Here is a 17,452-nt window from a genome sequence, read left to right on the forward strand (position 1 = left end):
AGTTGCTAAATACCTATAAAGTAGTACGTAATTTGCAAATTGCGAACCGCATCACTTAAAACCAGGAACAAACTAATTAACTATACCGAATCTTCTTCTTCTATCGTGTGGGTTATAAGGTGGATGACCAACTTCATTAACCCTGGTGTCAGGGTTATTATTGAGCCCCCCTGACGTTCCTCATGTAACGACTACATAAGTCATAAGTCTTCAGTAAGTCGTAACCGGGACCAACGGCTTGACGTGCATTCCGAAGCATGGATCATCTTACTTTCGGACATTCAGGTGACCAGCCTGCAATGTCCTAACTAAACTAGGCATCACAAAGTGATTTTTGTGAAATGTCCCTACCGGGATTCGAACCTGGGACTACTGAATAATATTAAGCAGGTTGCTCATTCTGAAAACAATTACTGTAGGCATACTTACACGCTTGCTTAGAAAATGCATATTCACTACAATCCTTATCAATCATATTGTAGGTACTTAGTACACTTGCATACATTTACATACTTACACCGTTACACGTAATTGTTGCATAATTAAGTGCGTACTTAAGTGCAACTTATCGCAGTTTGAATTATGCGCATTTCAATGCTGACAAAAATTAGGTGAACGTAATTCTTCTTCTTATCGTGAGGGTTGTAAGGTGGAATACCAACCTCATCAACCCTGGTGTCAGGGTTATTATTGAGCCGCCCAAGGTCCCTAACATGGCTCATGTAACGACTACATATTTACATCAGTAAGAAGTAACCGGGACCAACGGTTTAACGTACCTTCCGAAGCACGGAAGGTGAACGTAATTAAAAGGTAAGTAGTCTAAGTCCCGGCTGCATTAGCAGTCGTTAATAACCATCAATCCGCACTGGGCCCACGTGGTGGTTTAAGGCCCGATCTCCCTATCCTATACCTATACCTATAGGGAAGGCCCGTGGCCCAGCAGTGGGGACGATAATGGGCTGATGATGATAATTACTTAAAGTGGTGGGAGTCCGTGGATGTCCTGTTCTTGCAAAACTGTGTATGTAGCTAATCAGCTACATTCGTAGCTTGTACAACATTGGGAACATGTGACATTACGACTTCCTATTGCCATTTTTAATTTCCTGATCCGGGCAGCCGTAACTATTTAAGTAAAAACAAAATAATAACAAGCAGAAAGTCATCCTATAAGTAGGTGTAGGTACCTACTTACTAGGCATATATTATATTTCTGTCGTACTTATCTTAACCGAATAATATAATATAACTTAGACAAAAGCCATCTCAACACCAATAAAAGCATATGACCATTACCATCTCTTCATATAATACTACTTATATTTATTTATTTAATATATATAATTGATCAGATTTAATTAGCGTTGGGTGGGCGGGCCGCTCTAGCGCTGGGCGGGACCGGTGGGCGCCACGCCTTAAGAAACCGCCCACCGCGACGCAATTACTAGGGCGACTTCCAAATCGAGCAGATTTCACATTGATACTTAATTTAATAAATTTATTAAAAATATAATAACATGCCAAGTACATGAAATAGTAAAAGATTGAATTTAAATTCGTAATTTTCTGTGTGATTGAAAATGTAAATGTGTTTGTACGAGTGTATCAGTAAGAGAGTTGAGTTGAGATTAGAGAGCTTTCAAGGCTAAAGTGAATAAGCATTTGCTAGGTAAGCGTAATCCACCTTAGACTACATCGTCACGTGCCATCAGGTGAGATTGTGGTCAAACGCGAGCATATATTATTATTTTTTTAAATCATACGAGAAAAATGTGAGAAGTACGGTGTATAGATTTATCTTATTAGCATGAAAAAGTGCTCAACATTTTGAAGTGGAGCGACTTGGTGGAGCATATTTTAAACCACACCCGGTGAAAGAGGGAAAACTTGTACCCAGCGCCAGCACCTTGAGTACAACAACCTTCCTTATCGTCATCACACCGCATTACTCTACGTAAGTACGTATCTATTGACAATAATTACAAATACCTACTTCTTTCATACATATTTGCTTTAATGTTGGACTAAGAGCAAGCAAAACATATTCAGCTTCGTACCTCCCCGCGAATGTCGGCAAAACGACAGAGGTATTGTGTCTTTAGGTCCTTACGTTACTAAATTGATGAATCATTATACGGATGATGGGCGATCATCATTCAAATTACATCTTTGTTCAGTAGGTAACATAGTTATACTTTGAATGGTGGTTTTTTTTTTACATGACGAACTTCTCATCCGCCTAAAACTACAATACAATACAAATACACTTTATTGCACTTTACTGCAGCTTCTCACAACCTGTGTAGCCGGGGAAAAGAAGCTGCAAGAAAAGCCTCGGTACAAGGCCTTAGATGTTCGTCGTCGACGTCCTATGTTGTTAACAATTTATTAATTTGGCTGCCTAATATTCCTAGACAGTTAATGCCATGCATACATATATTCTACATAATCACAAAGTTTCTGTTTAAATAGCAACGTTTTACCTAAAAATAAAACGTTTATTAAATACTTACCTTATTTGAAGCATAATAATATGAGATAGGCATTTTCTGTGTTCCGCTTTATCTTCCTTCCTTGTCTACCCTAGAGTCGCCTTCTCTGTCACTCATGCGTCATCACCAGGCAGCGAGTTGTGGTTATGAAAACCCCAACTAGATTCTGATCATTGAGTCGAAAAACCAACAGGCAGGGTTTAAAGTTATGCTTCAAATAAGGTAAGTATTTAATAAACGTTTTATTTTTAGGTAAAACGTTGCTATTAAATTCTAGACCGTTATTTGAAGCATAATAATATGAGACGTGTTTGTTATCGCCTGGTGGTGAAGGACGCCAATGTGACGCATAGAATTATTCGAAAAGATAAAATAAGGTGACTATGTAGATATTTAGTTACCAGTAATTGTAAAGGATTTATTAGAATAAAATAAAAACCATTCTGTACAGAAATATAAAGTGTTTTATTTAGGTAATACTGCACACATTATGAAATAATTATTTATTAGAGAAGGCATCTAGTTAAAATAGCGTAGATAATGAAATGAATATCGATCATACATCAGACTTATTAACGCATCATTACCATGATTAATAGTAAAGAACAAGTTAATCAACGGGAACAAAGGAATCTCTTAAATGATTATTACGGGGCGATATTACTTCTCGTCTGTAGAATTTCTGAAAAGTATTACCAGATTTCCAATTACCCCGAGAGAGTATTTCATCTACCGAGACATTATCTGACCGACTCTTCGACGCTACTGCAGAGCGAACACTGCCAGGGGGTGCAGAAATGTTTGCCTCAGATAATAATGTTTTGATCCATCCGGCAATTATAGTTTGGGATGCTGCCTTTGGCTGTCCCCTCAAATTGACAAATAAATTCGAACAGTTAGCTTCGTGCCGTCTATTATGAAGAAGTTGGACACAGCGTTTCACCCAGTAAACCGCATCAAGTTGCTTATTGGTAGAATTAGCTAGTATCTTCCAGCCTGACTGCCTGAAACCACCATTATCAGTTTTTGAGCCAAATAGAGGCCACATAATTATATGATCATCGAATTCCATGTAATGGTGCTTGTCCACTGCCAAAAGGGTAAGATCATGAACACGTCTACCTGAACACAATAAAAGCAAAATAGCTGCATGACGGGATGTTGAAAAAATGTTGTTTTCGTCAAATGAATATATAGATAAAAAAGAAGTTAAAATGTCTGTATCCCATATTATTGTTTTATGTTGCACAGGCTTTTTTAAGGAAATAGATTTCAGTACATGTTTAACTAGGACGTGAGAGCTTAATCCTCCAGAGATCTCAGTATCACATAGGGTAGCAACAACAGATTTATGTAATAAAATAGTGTTATAAGAAAGATGGTCTTTTAAAAATAGATCTGCCAGGAATTTTGCTAAAATTGAACCGGTAGGCTTAAAAGGATCAAGTCTGTGTAATTCGCACCAAGACAACCATCTGTTCCAGGCAACTTTGTACGTTCTTCGTGTGGATGAACGCCATGATGACTGTAATAAATTTAATTGAGCCTCGTTCCAATCAGTGATGTTCCGTGACCACCCCCACATTTCCAAACCTCTAAAGCCATTTGTTGTACTTTTGGAGGTGGAAGGCCCGTCGTTGTGTCTATCAAATGTTTGTCCAGATGCCGAATTGTAAGCGGTGTTGTCACTGCCTTCGATTTGAGGTCCGCTCTCCAAAACACACGTTCCCAATGTGGAACTATTAATAGAAATATGCCTTGAGCGTGATTGAGGTGAGCGAAAACTTTTGGTATTAAATAAGGTGGTGGAAATATCCACGCTAGATGGTAGTTCCAAGGACGAGAAAAGGCATCGTGATAAATTGCTTGTCGATCGTTCAAGTTGAGGGTTACATAATTCGTTACAACATGAGCATTGGCCGAGGCAAATAGATCTATTACAGGCACGCCGAATTTTGCGAAAATCTTCTCCGTGCAACTGGGTAAAAGATGCCACTCTGGAGGAGAGCGGTAACGTGACAGACCATCTGCGTGTACGTTGAATTTTCCCGGGATATGATGAGCAGCGATTTGGATTTGGTATCTGTCTAGTAGATGAAAAATCTGTGCAGTTATGTCCACGAGAGCCCTGGACCTGGTCCCGCCTTCGTTCCGAATATAAGCGATTGCTGTCCGGTTGTCGCTCTGCCAAAGAAGTGTGGAGCGAAGCAGAATTTGTTGCTGTTTTTGTAATATTTTTAACAGAGCAAGAAGCTCTTTCTGATTGCAGTGTAATAGACTTTCTTGTTCGGTCCACAATCCCGTTAGCGAAAGATTGTCTAGCTGTGCTCCCCATGCCAGATCTGATGCGTCTGTTGTTAGAAAATGCGAAGGCGGAGGCCAATGGATTGGAGATGAGAGCTGGTGATTGTGAAGCCACCACTGCAGGTCTTCTATAGCCTGTCTTGGAAGTAGACAGCGTTTGGCCATTTGAGACTTCTCTAGATCGATAAGGAGGAATAACAATGCTCGATGATGAAGCCTGCCTTTTGGAACTACGAAACTGGCAAAGTTCAATAGGCCCACTATACTTTGTAGGGTTTTTATGTCTACAAGACCGCTTGCTAGAACTGGTAAGATTTTGGAACGCACTGCGGCTTGTTTTTCGTTGGGAAGGACTTTTTCGTTGTTCATTGTTTTCCAGCGAATGCCCAGGAAAATTAGGTCCTGCTGAGGTATTAATACCGACTTTTCCAGATTTAATTGCCACCCTAGATACTGAAGCCTCTGTAGCAGGATTTGAATATGCGATTCTAACACCTGTCGACTCTGATGGACCAGGAGAAAGTCGTCCAAATAAACAATAATACGAATCCCTTGCTCTCTCAGGGTATGAGCCACCCAATTTGTTAACGACGCGAATACTTTTGGTGCTGTACATAGGCCGAACGGCAGACACGTCATTTCCATTAATTGGTGTTGGTATATCAATCTCAGGAAACGCCTGTGTGACCGAGCAATTGGTAGGTGAAAATATGCCTGAGACAGATCTATCTTGCACAACCAGTCGTTGGGTTGTAGAAAGTCCGGGATACGTTGAACGTTTATTAGAGAGAAACGTTGTGTTATCACGTAGTCGTTCAGAGCCGATAGATTGAAGATGGGGCGGTAAGAACCGTCGCCCTTGGGAACAATAAACATGGTCGAAATAAAACTTGGGGACGGCCTCACTACTTCTAACACGCCTTGTTCTAGCATTTGATGAATTAAAGCCGTCATTTCTTGCGATACTTTTGTGCTGAATCTGTTTTGTTCCAGCTTTGGTAACACAAGAGGAGGTCTTTTTGCAAATGGTATGCGATACCCATTTATTATCTTCAAGAGATAATTTGGAGCACCTAGGTGTTGCCAATGATTGCGAAATAGAAGTAGTCGGCCTGCCCTGAATATTTGATTGTCAATACTTACTTTTTTTTGATGTTATTATAGTCTGACTGAGATCCGGCGTGTTTGCGATTATTTCTATCTTGACCTCGTCCTCTATTATTTGATCTCCCCCCTCTAGGACCAAAGGAGCCTCTTGCATTACTGGCAAACGTTGAGCGCGACTCATTGCCGTGAAATCTCTGTCCCTGCAAGGGACGGGTATGAGAACAGCCCTGCGAGGGCTGATAGCTATAGGAAATGTGCGATTGAGCACTACAACCACGTGAGATAGCACCCTGCGAGGGTACGTTTCGAACAGCCTGCCCCTGCGAGGGGAGGCGAGCAGGTCTGTTGCTACTTGTAATCGCTTGCGAAGCGGAGACAGTAGGACCTTGTCTATTCAGAGGGAAAAATATTTTTCGGACACCTCCTGACTTTTCGAGAACTGACAACAGCTTATCGGATTCAAATACGTGATCACAGGAAGGAGGAATTTTACGCAAGGCAGCTTTGTGAATCGGGTCCCGAACATGGTTTATTATACCGTCACGACGCATTTGTATTACTTCAGCCCTATGTCCGCAAATTAGTTGGAGCAGATCTGACGACACTTTGAACAGATCGCCTTTTAGGAACAACTCGTTAATTTTTTCATTTATACCCTCAAAAGTTAAATCAGAATGTTGAGCCCACTGTAAAAGATATTTCAAAGCAGATTGCAAAGTTTCGCGCTGTTTGAGTACACAATAAGTTAATGCTGCGTATGATTTATCCGAATAACATAAATGTTTCAAAGAATCATAAGCCTTCAACTCATCATTAACGTCTAAATCTACAAAACCGGGACTATAATTATATAATTTCTGGACTTCAGCGTAACGAACTTCGGACCATTCGTTACTATTGAAATGTTGGATATTATTCAAAATTTCTAACAAGTTTTGGGGCGTTTTCGGAACGGTGGGCTCTTTAAGTTTAGTTTCGATATCAAAAATAATATTTGGTTGAAAAGAATCGTCACACGTAGGTTCGCGTAATATTGTTGCAGGTTCCTCAACGTATAAATCACCACTAACATTGTCATCTATACTACAAACATCATTTTGGGATAATTGAACAGAGCTGCCGTCACGAAAAGTAAATCTTTTACGAAGTTCACTTAACTCCTGTGATAATTTGTCGAGTCGATAATCACGGCGACGACCACGCTTGCCCCCCCTTTTTTTATTGTGGCGGCGCTTCAATTTGCGTTTGCTATGCGAAGCAGAGCTAGATGACGACGAGGATGAACTCGAGCTCGTCGAACTTGACGATGATGATGAAGTACTACTTGCTCTCACACGCTTTCTAGGTTTGGAATGCTTCTGAGCTACTTCACCGTTATTTTTGATATTAGTTACAGAAGGAGCCGCTGTATCCTCCATTTCACTGTTCATTATTAGATACTATTATTTCTCACTACAGAATCTAGGGTAGAAAAAATAAAAAATAGAAAACGAAGAAAACAGTTTTAAAATAAAATTCAAACTGTAATTAATTGGAAAAAACTTACGTGAACCAGAAGAAGCTAGGAACTGGTATAAAATTGTAAGTATTATAACGGAGCTCCTGAGCACGACCGTGCGGTGCGGAAACCAGGACGCCAATGATCAGAATCTAGTTGGGGTTTTCATAACCACAACTCGCTGCCTGGTGATGACGCATGAGTGACAGAGAAGGCGACTCTAGGGTAGACAAGGAAGGAAGATAAAGCGGAACACAGAAAATGCCTATCTCATATTATTATGCTTCAAATAACGGTCTAGAATTTAATTCTGTCTTAAAACCGAATGTCAATGAATGAATGAGTGATAATAAATCCATCTTAGTAGGTAGATATCTTAGGTAGATATCTTCAAGTCTTTCTGTCAAGAGTCGCTGGAAGCTGTCTTTTGCTTACTTGTGATTCAATTCTACCTACCCTTAATGGGGATTATGAGCGTTATTAGAGTTATGAGTTTATGTACGTTTGTTGATTTCTAATACAAAAAATGTGTGGAAAATGTTGTTTTATTATACTATACAAACTAATACAAACGTTCTCAAATAGGTGTCCGCACGCTGAACGGATTTCCGTGTCTGTGAGTTTGAATTTGGCGGGCTTTTCCGTAAGGAAAAAAAACAAGTTCATATAGCCGCCAAAATTCCAAAAACCTATATAAGAATCTTTCACATGCCAAAGTATTTACAGAAACTAAATATTGTTCAAGTTCAATATCACACGAATATTTATTTTGGCATTTCTTGTCTTGTAAATTACTGTAGTAGTAGAAATAGTCTGTGAAATAGCAACACAATACGTTTTATGATTGGCTGAATTTTCTGCCAATTTTATGAGAACGACCAATGGCGTAACTCCAGGCATACAGTGTAAAAATGTCGTCGCAGGCGTTATAATTTTCGCTTTATTTTAACAAAACAAAAGTGGGTGCACTCGCTTACACAATCAGTTGTATTTATTGGATTTGTGTTGTTTCTTTCCTTCTAAAATACACCATCAGGTACATTTCGATCGTTTTCTACCTCTAATTACTTTCTCTCCGTGACAGATGATCCTTGACCAAATGTTTTTTGTTATTAGTAAATAAAAACAAAGGCCCTATTATTCGTCATATAATAAAAATAGTTATTATAGCGGACACAATTCAGTCAGCTGTGTGTTTTAATAAATACGCCTTGGCGTTTAAATAGTAGGTTTGACTGTGTCGTGTGGAAAGTTTTCAATTGGTGTTACGTTGGTTGGTTCGTAGTGCGACAGTTATCAGGAAGTTGTTTGTGCAGGTATGGCTGACGAGATGGATCCGTGCGAGTGCCTATGGAACCACGAGCTGGCGATGCGGCGGCTGATTTCGCTGGTAAGCTAATATCTCATTGACCTCGTCTGCATCAAACACATAACATGGTACATTAATCCACGTACACAATTCTTTCGTCATTTTTACCTCTATTGTTGTTCTTTTAGTTCTAAATTTTCCCATTTCTGCTTTATCCAGTTACACAAATCCCCTTTAACAAAATGTTTTTAAAATATTCACTTTGATAAACATATTATCAGAATTATTCAAAACAATAAATAAACAAGATATAATGCGGAAATTTCGTTTAATCATGCTCAATTAAAAAAAAGAACATTTGACCGAATGATACAATGTCATTAAAAGGAAAATGCTATTAAATAATGCAAAGGCCACAAAATCTGATATTGTTGTACAATATCCTCCAACTAAATTCTTATCACTGTGAATAGGTATTCCAATTATTTCCAACTTGTAATAGTTTGCGATACTGTGTGGTTTTAACTACATGCCCTGTAACTATATATTTTACTGCTGAAATGCATTTTTAATTTAAGAACACCATCATCTTCATCTTATTTGTTAACTAACCAGTAGGTAAGATCATGGTGTGTACATCCCTTTCCTGAATCGTAAGATTTTTACACTGAATTTAAGTAGTCTATCTAATAAATCTTTATAAACTTAACAAAGGACTAGTAGTCCTCCCCTAGTATTTAATAAAAATAATAATTAAAATAAGCTAAAATTCAACTAGTATACAAGAGTAGTAGGTACAATAATATACTAAAAACTATTACAAAATAACTACAAAAATATACACTTCTCATCAAAAAAATCGAAACACTTCCGTTTTCATTGTTTCTGTCCGAATTTAACACAGAAAAGAATTCATATGATGAAAAAAAATACATAAATGTATAGCTGGCAGTTTGGCCATTACAGTAATAAGCGAAAATTCTAAATTCAAAATTAGAATTTCATTTGTTTATCTTATAAACGAAATGAATCACTGTTTTGAGAGAAATGTGTGTTTAGGGTTGGAGTACATTTAGCGTTTAAAAACTAAAAATTGGCGCCTATCCTTAAACTTTTTGTTTTTTATTTCAATACTGTGACTTTGGGACGTCTGAAAAAAGGGTTTTTTTTTCTAAAACGTATGGATACTTCGCCCACAGAAGCCGCCCAAGTTGTGGCATTGCTGGATTCTGGCCTTAGTCAGCGTGTTGTGGCTGCAAGACTGCATCTAAGCCTGTTATCTGTTCATAGAGTCTATAAACGTTATCGGGAGACTGGTTTGTTCACGCGCCGTTCAGGATCTGGCAGGAATCGGGTCACTTCTGAGCGAGATGATCGATTTATTGTAACAACTTCTTTAAGAAATCGACGCCTTAACGCTTTTCAACTGCAGCAGCGGCTTCGTGTTGTACGAAGGGTGGCTGTAAGTGACTCTACAATTAGAAGAAGGTTGAAGGATCGTGGACTGGTACCGCATAAGCCAGCAAATGGGCCGAAATTAACTGCAGACCATCGAAGAGCGCGCCTTAACTTTGCACGTGAGCACCTAAATTGGTCATACCTACAGTGGAGCAAAGTTCTCTTTTCTGATGAGTGTAAAATTATGCTGTATGGTAACGACGGAAGGAACAAGGTCTACAGAAGAGACGGAGAACGCTATGCACAATGCTGCATTGAAGAAAAGGTCAGCTATGGTGGCGGTTCGTGGACGGTTTGGGGAGGAATCAGCGCCGACGGTAAGACAGAGCTTGCTTTCGTGTCTGGGCCACGTCTGCCTGCACTAAACTGTCATCGGTACGTCGAAGAGTGTCTCGAGCCTCATGTGATGCCCTATGCACATTTTATTGGCAACGGCTTCATATTCATGCACGACAATGCTAGGGCTCACACCGCGGGCGTCGTACGAGATTATCTTAACGAAGTCGATATCTCTATTATGGAATGGCCAGCAAGAAGCCCGGACATGAATCCCTTTGAACATCTGTGGGATGAATTAAAGAGACGAATTCGAGCAAGAGATCCTGCCCCAGAAACACTTAGCCAGCTGCAAGATGCAATCCAAGAGGAATGGGACAATATACCACAGCATGTGATCGTGACTCTCATCCGATCGATGAAGAACCGTATGGAAGCAGTAATTAGAGCTCGGGGAGGGAATACAAGTTATTAAATAAACGTTTTTTAGCTTTTTTTTTCATTTACGTGTGTTGTTTTATCCATTTCCTTAATACTCCATACGGAATAAAAATGACTCATTTAACAAAATACGAAACCTATGAAAAATTCATTTAAATTTAGAACATTAACATTAAGATTTGATAAGCTCATATTACTCACTATTAAACGACATTTAACATTTATTCCTAAATGTACACATTTTTCTGATAATCCTGACAAAACGTAAACTTGCAAGGTGTTTCGATTTTTTTGATGAGAAGTGTATATTATTTGTTAAATATTATATATACTATCTATCAGATCCAAAAAGAGCCCAGTTTATTATGACCTACATATTCTTGTCATAATAATTTTATTGGCGGTTTGTAGTCTTATCAACACTTATCATTGATTTTAAGGCTTATATCCTACAGATAAGTATGATACTGAACATAAACATTATGGTCTAGTATTCACCACAGCGTCTTCACTGTCAGAGTGCAAGGTGTAGTTTGTATATTATATAAACTATAATATATTTTTTGTTTCATTATGGGATTTTCCATAGCTGTGTGTATCTTAGCTAGGTTTAATTTGCACTATATATTTTTTAAAATCAAGGACTTATATAAAGACAAAAGTAGATTCCGTACAGATACCTACCTAACTTATCAAAACTCTTGTTCTAAAATATAATTATAAAAAGTAGAAATCTCTATTTGTCTGGTTGTACCTATTTTGCACACAGGATCTTGAAAAATGTAAAGAGGAAGGGGAGCAGTGGGATCTTGTAGGCTAGATTAGACTATATACCTATTTAAGACGGTCTTCCATTTTTCATAACACCTTATTGTCGCCCTTTAGTGAAAAACCTCGAAAGAGCCTTTTTGAAACATTGAGTTTTGAATGTGGTCAAGATTAGATGTGTCAGACTCAGGCATATACCTACCTACCCACCTACAACTATAGAATGACTGTAATAAATAACCAATTCATTATTTAGTATTTCGTGGTGTTATCACTTTAAGTATCCGGTACATAATGGAGTGAAATACATAACATAAAACGTAGTTGGTTTATTTACATGCTTAATATTTTCATGTTCTATCTATGCCAGTTTAAATAGTTCGGTCGTTCTTCTGTTTTATCAACAATAAAAAGACATTTTCTCGATATATTGAATTTAATATCTTTAATATTATAATGGCATTAATTATTTTAAAACATCATTATAAAGATGTGTCTATTTCTGTTTCTCTTTATATTGAAAAATATCTTTAAAAAATATTGTGACAGAGTGGCTCATTTCATCAGAGACACAGTATTTTGATTTACCACTCTGTCACAGAAGTTTGTAATTTTTTTATTATTATTTATGACTTAATTGTAGAACCGATTAGTATTTTGCTAGTATTTTGAGTAAGTATAATAAGATAACTATTTTTGACAATGGAAAGATTAAATAAAATCCATAGTCGATAAAAAAGAAGAACAACCCAATTACTAAAAATATTATTGGAAAGAAACATACAAACAGCACAGTAAGTAATAGGTAGCATCATTTGTCAAAAGGTGTATTAATAACTAATTTTATATTGGCATCTATAGTTTTAGATTCATTCATTAGGTCTATCGTTTACGATTACCGTGTTTAGGTAGGTTGGTTGGTTGATTATACCTACTTAACACTAAAAAATATATTCATTAACAACATGAATTTTGTGCGTTGTAAATCGAGACTATTGTCATTCGGGCGTCTACACCGACTCTGAACGAGCATAAACGAAGGTTTTTTCAGTAGGTAGGATCTTCTCGCCCAGAGTTAAGTAAGAAAAAAATTCGGCGATGCGTCATCTCACAAACTATAGCTTTTATCGATCTATAAAAAAAAATACGTTGTTCATTTCAGAGTTGAATAATGGCATTAAGGGGCGTAATAGGTACCTACGTCGGCGTTTTAGGTATAATTGTGCAAGCAAGTAGTAGATTAGTAAATAAACAAAGGTTAGTTTATACCTACCTGAAACACTTCTTTCTTTCTAAGGGCATTACTACCCAAACATCGCGCCCGATCCTGGTCTCGTGGGGGTAATAGCTCCACGATTTCTCCACACATTGTAAACCAACACCCGAGGCATCGGGCCCGATGGATTGGGTAGTGTAATAAGCCCTTAACCCAATTCGCAACCCGTTTATTGGCAGCTCCGACAAGGCCAGTCGTACTGCACAGACAGTGAGTGCCTGGAGCAGCTACCAGGGTTGCCAGCGCCGCCCGAGTCAGCCGGCAGCAGCTTCCTGCTGATGTTCCTGACCATAGCACTCGCCGTCGCCATGTACGCCATGCGCCCCCGCGCACGCGCCATCACGCACGACGCTACCAAGCCCGTGCGCAATCCTCAGGTGAGTAATGTTTTTAACTGTGTTATCCTTATGCCCAGTTTGAAGTAAAGCAACTTGTCAAGAGTTTCTATGGTACACTGGCTTGCTCAAACGGGGAGCACCAGTTTGAACCCCGATACCAAACTTGCATTAACGAGTTATTAGTTTATTTTAAGTACAGTTTACGGGTCACCACTTATCTATCACGTTGGTCTAACAGAAGGCCCGGTGAGGTGTGGGTTCTTAGTCCATCTTGCCATGGATGTACTTCTAACTACCCCATTGGGATATAGCTTATGTTATACTCACTCAGTTGAGAGATGAAGTTATCATATGTAGTAAAATCTGATTAATATGATATACTTTGTTAGAGAAAGGCAGATCGTGATCATTACGTGACAATTTCAAGTTTAACGATGCGGTTTAAACATGGTTGACGTCACCAGATCACTGCAATCATCAACCTTGTAAAAACAAAGATGCTAAAGGTGGAAACAGACCTGCGCGGCAATGTTCCATTTTATGCATCCCATTATGGGCCCGCATTGTAGATTTACGGTCAATTGAATCCATTCTCTGTGGATGATCGTGGTTACTATTTGAGAAACCAATCGGTAGTGGTCACCAGTAGAAATATTACTCAGGAAGTCCACAAATCACAAGTATTCAATAAGTGTCGACGTCTGAGCAGTACCGATCAATTTAACTTCCATTATTTAATTCCAATTGTTGTCTATTGAATCAAAACAGGAACTGCGTCACATATTCCACAAATGCTCATGAATACTGCTCTTGAACTGTGGAAGCGTGAATTCATTATTATGTAATTACGGTAAATACCGATCGTTTTCTCGACCAACGGGAAATAGGTTCAATCAAAATAATGTGGTTTTGCTTTGGGTCAATTTCCAAGACAAGCCAGCAACTAGTATGACTTAATTACAACTAATAGATACTAAAATACAAAAGTAATGTGTTTGAATATAATTGACTGTGTAATAATTGTATATTTAAACTAATAATAATTATTGAACTAGTTTATGTAATTTGTGCTAGAATGTTCGTTTAATTGAATATGGGAACAATTTTGTTAAAACTGGTAACCCGAGAAACATTGAATCGCTTCTAAAACATGCTTTCACACGTAAAGCATAGTTTAGTTTTGACATTCTTAAGTAGAGTACATATTTCCAATACAGCTGTAAGAATGAGTAAACAAATGCAGCTATTTGCTACATCCGTCCAATGCATCTTTAAATAAAGATGGACGTAAGTGTAAAATTAAGCCTCCCATTATCTACCATTCAATGTAAATGTAAGTGTATGTGTTGTGATTTCTACACCAACTTTTGCAACTGCAACAATAGGTGGTAATGTTTCCCTGAGATTGAGACAAAATTAACCTTCTTATCGTGTATTACCAATTACGGCGCGTAAAAAGCATATAAAAACTTCCTTTTCGTAGTTAGTATATGGTTCCGAGCCAAGTAGATCGCTGGAGGCATAGACCATGGGTAAGGTACTCACGCTGCTCCGCTGCGGACTGGTGGAGAAGCACTCAAATCCGAGTTTAATTTTCTTCTTCCTCTATTCGTGTGGGTTGTGAGGTGGAGTACCAACCTCATCAACCCTGGTGTCAGGGTTATTATTTAGCCGTAAAAGACCCGTGGTGTGGCTCATGTAATGACTACATACTTACATAAAACACGGAACATTTTACTGTCGAACTATCAGGTGATCAGCCTGTAATGTCTTAGGACATTAGGGATCAGAAAGTGATTTCTGTGATATGTCCTCACCGGGATTCGAACCCGGGGCCTCCGGATCGTGAGCCACTGGACCACAGATGCCGTTGTTATAATTAACCTTACGAAATGGCTTATGAATAAATGTTATTATAATTTCAAGGAATATTTTAAACATAAAAATAATTAAGTTTTGTAATAAGTATAATTTTCAATAACAATAAGTAGGTATCTTCTTTTGAATGTACCATTTCTTTATTTATTGTTTAAAATTTTGTACGCCTGCATGCAGGCCGAACACATCACAACTGTGTTATGTAAATTATTTTACCACCTTTTTGTATTTTATGTGTAATAAATTGATTTGTTTTGATGGCGCTTGTTTACACTAACAAATCCATCGCGCTCGATGAATTGGGTAATGTAAGAACATACATAAAAAATACATTTTACGTACAGACGAATTGAGAATAGAAACCCCTTCTTTTTTGAAATCGATTAATAAAAAATAAGCCTCCTTGGATACAGGCCCCACGTCAGGCATTGTTTGTCATGAAGTTGGTGTTTTATCATCATTATGTGAAATGATGATAAAAAATCCGACATCATCATCATTTCATGGGAAAAACTTGTTTTACTGTCTCTCTGTTGTGTCCACTACTAAGTAAATTCTTTCTAGTCAATGATAAATTGTAGAATGCTTATCTATAAGTAAGAGTTAGTCTAAGATGATAAAAACAAATCTCATGTTTCTTTTCGACTGATTTACGAATTTTAATTAAGAATTACACAACAAAGAGTACGTTTGCCTACGTCTATTGACGACGTCGACGTGTATTTCTATCGCTTTGACGTTTCGTAGCAATTGACAAAATTGAGGTTGGACAGGGTTGGACTAATTATTTTTGGGTAATCGTCAAGTTCATCCATGGATTGCACTATGAATAGAAGTCGACAGGATCCCGATTTCAAAGCTATTGGATCAAAATGTATCTAAGTACTTATTCTATTGCTGGACTTTGGCGGCTTAACAATAATAAGCTTTGCCGAGTCGTTTATCAATCTCACAACTCAGAAAATCTTGAACAGAAGATCTTGTTGCTATTTTATGGTAATAAAATGCACCTAATCAATGTGTACTTTCCTTCGCAGGACCACGACGACGGCGCGCCTCCTACTCCGCCTAGAACCTAACTCCTTGTACTGACGACTCGGCGCTCTTCCCACGGCCCCGCTGATTCGACACCAGTAACTTGTAATATATAACAAAGCGAGACGGTAACGCACCCGTAACGAACGCAATGCTTGAAACATGGTAGAAAAAAGTTGTATATCCGACCACTTGCTTACGTCACTTGATTCGGAGTGTCGTGACGTATACAAAAGCCGTGCCAATAGAACTTTCATCTACCATCTAGTAACGTACGTACGACGTTGGCGGAGGATGAATAGATGTAATGTAGGCTATAACGCACAAATGTTTTTGACCCAGCTATAAGTAAACATTTCAATTGTTAATTTTAATGGTATATTGACGGAAAACCTCGAAAGGGCTGCGCCCACATAAAGTACAGATTGAAAACCTTATAAAATCAGTATGCACTATCTGCGTGAGGTTGCACGGGGTAAGAAATATTTGTGCGAATTATAAGGAGTAGGCAGAGATATATCGTTCGGACGATTAAGTTTTGAAACTATCCGAGATCTGAACCTTCCTGAAATATAAATTTTGAAGTAGTAAACGTGTAATTATCACTAGCGCCTATATTGTCACAAAAACCATTCCAAGATATTAAGTAAATAAAATACAAATTGGGACAATGGTAGATCGTGGATAGTTTTAAAACTTGTTAAAAAACGACGAATTCGCTTCTATTGCAGAGTTCAACTTGGATGTTGAACGCAACTAGACAATCGTATCTAATTAAAAACAATGTATTTATTACGAATAAATGATAATACTTTCCAACTTTGGTGCTGTAAATAATTAAAAAATATTTGAATTTAATGTCCCGCCAGTTGAGATTCTGATTTGGTTTTTATTTTTCTTTCAGCTGTATTTGTTTTTACCAGAAATGTAAGAGATACGTTCAAATTCCAAAGATATGAATGTTATCATTTACTTAGCTTTATAAGTCGAGCGAAAATGACTATAAATCCATCTCGTTTACAAAGATCTGCTGTGATTGTCACTGGAAGGCAAACGTGATATCATTTTATGTTACAGAAGTATATAATTATTGGTATAATTGCACTTTTATATTTAGTTCCATTTTAATACTTTTCTTGATTCTAGAGGAGTAATGTACTTGTAAACGCAATATCCATTAATTCACAAGATTTTTTTGACTAATTTTTATTACACTCTAAAGTCAAGAGTTTATTCCACTAGTTTTTAGTCTTATTTGTTTTTTCTTGG

At 37.9% G+C, this 17,452-nt stretch overlaps 3 protein-coding genes across 3 annotated transcripts; 1 reads left to right on the forward strand and 2 right to left on the reverse strand.

The window, feature by feature from the left end:
* Positions 1-2,909: 2,909 nt before the first annotated feature.
* On the reverse strand, positions 2,910-4,267 carry LOC126367557 (uncharacterized). The gene has a single exon (XM_050011137.1). It carries the CDS (start codon positions 4,078-4,080, stop codon positions 3,106-3,108), a length of 975 nt encoding a protein of 324 aa, XP_049867094.1. The 5' UTR covers positions 4,081-4,267; the 3' UTR covers positions 2,910-3,105.
* A 1,671-nt stretch (positions 4,268-5,938) lies between these two features.
* On the reverse strand, positions 5,939-7,707 carry LOC126367541 (uncharacterized). The gene is made up of 2 exons (XM_050011115.1): positions 7,453-7,707; positions 5,939-7,328 (listed from the first exon to the last, which is right to left on the reverse strand). Exon 2 carries the CDS (start codon positions 7,322-7,324, stop codon positions 5,939-5,941), a length of 1,386 nt encoding a protein of 461 aa, XP_049867072.1. The 5' UTR covers positions 7,325-7,328; positions 7,453-7,707.
* Positions 7,708-8,325: 618 nt separating this feature from the next.
* Positions 8,326-17,434, forward strand: LOC126367574 (small integral membrane protein 14). The gene is made up of 4 exons (XM_050011159.1): positions 8,326-8,440; positions 8,721-8,794; positions 13,112-13,309; positions 16,186-17,434. The coding sequence occupies exons 2-4, from the start codon at positions 8,723-8,725 to the stop codon at positions 16,225-16,227; spliced, it is 312 nt and encodes a 103-aa protein (XP_049867116.1). The 5' UTR covers positions 8,326-8,440; positions 8,721-8,722; the 3' UTR covers positions 16,228-17,434.
* The last annotated feature ends 18 nt before the right edge of the window (positions 17,435-17,452 follow it).

The sequence above is a fragment of the Pectinophora gossypiella genome, chromosome 6, assembly GCF_024362695.1.
Source record: "Pectinophora gossypiella chromosome 6, ilPecGoss1.1, whole genome shotgun sequence".
Taxonomy (NCBI): Eukaryota; Metazoa; Arthropoda; class Insecta; order Lepidoptera; family Gelechiidae; genus Pectinophora; species Pectinophora gossypiella.

What these genes read in the sequence shown, in the direction of transcription:
- LOC126367557 (XM_050011137.1), bottom strand. Translation starts at nt 4,080, where the DNA reads ATGTGGGGGTGGTCACGGAACATCACTGATTGGAACGAGGCTCAATTA.
- LOC126367541 (XM_050011115.1), bottom strand. Translation starts at nt 7,324, where the DNA reads ATGGAGGATACAGCGGCTCCTTCTGTAACTAATATCAAAAATAACGGT.
- LOC126367574 (XM_050011159.1), top strand. Translation starts at nt 8,723, where the DNA reads ATGGCTGACGAGATGGATCCGTGCGAGTGCCTATGGAACCACGAGCTG. An exon ending in TGCGGCGGCTGATTTCGCTG is followed by an intron (nt 8,795 to 13,111) that starts GTAAGCTAATAT and finishes GTTTATTGGCAG; the next exon opens with CTCCGACAAGGCCAGTCGTA. An exon ending in AGCCCGTGCGCAATCCTCAG is followed by an intron (nt 13,310 to 16,185) that starts GTGAGTAATGTT and finishes TTTCCTTCGCAG; the next exon opens with GACCACGACGACGGCGCGCC.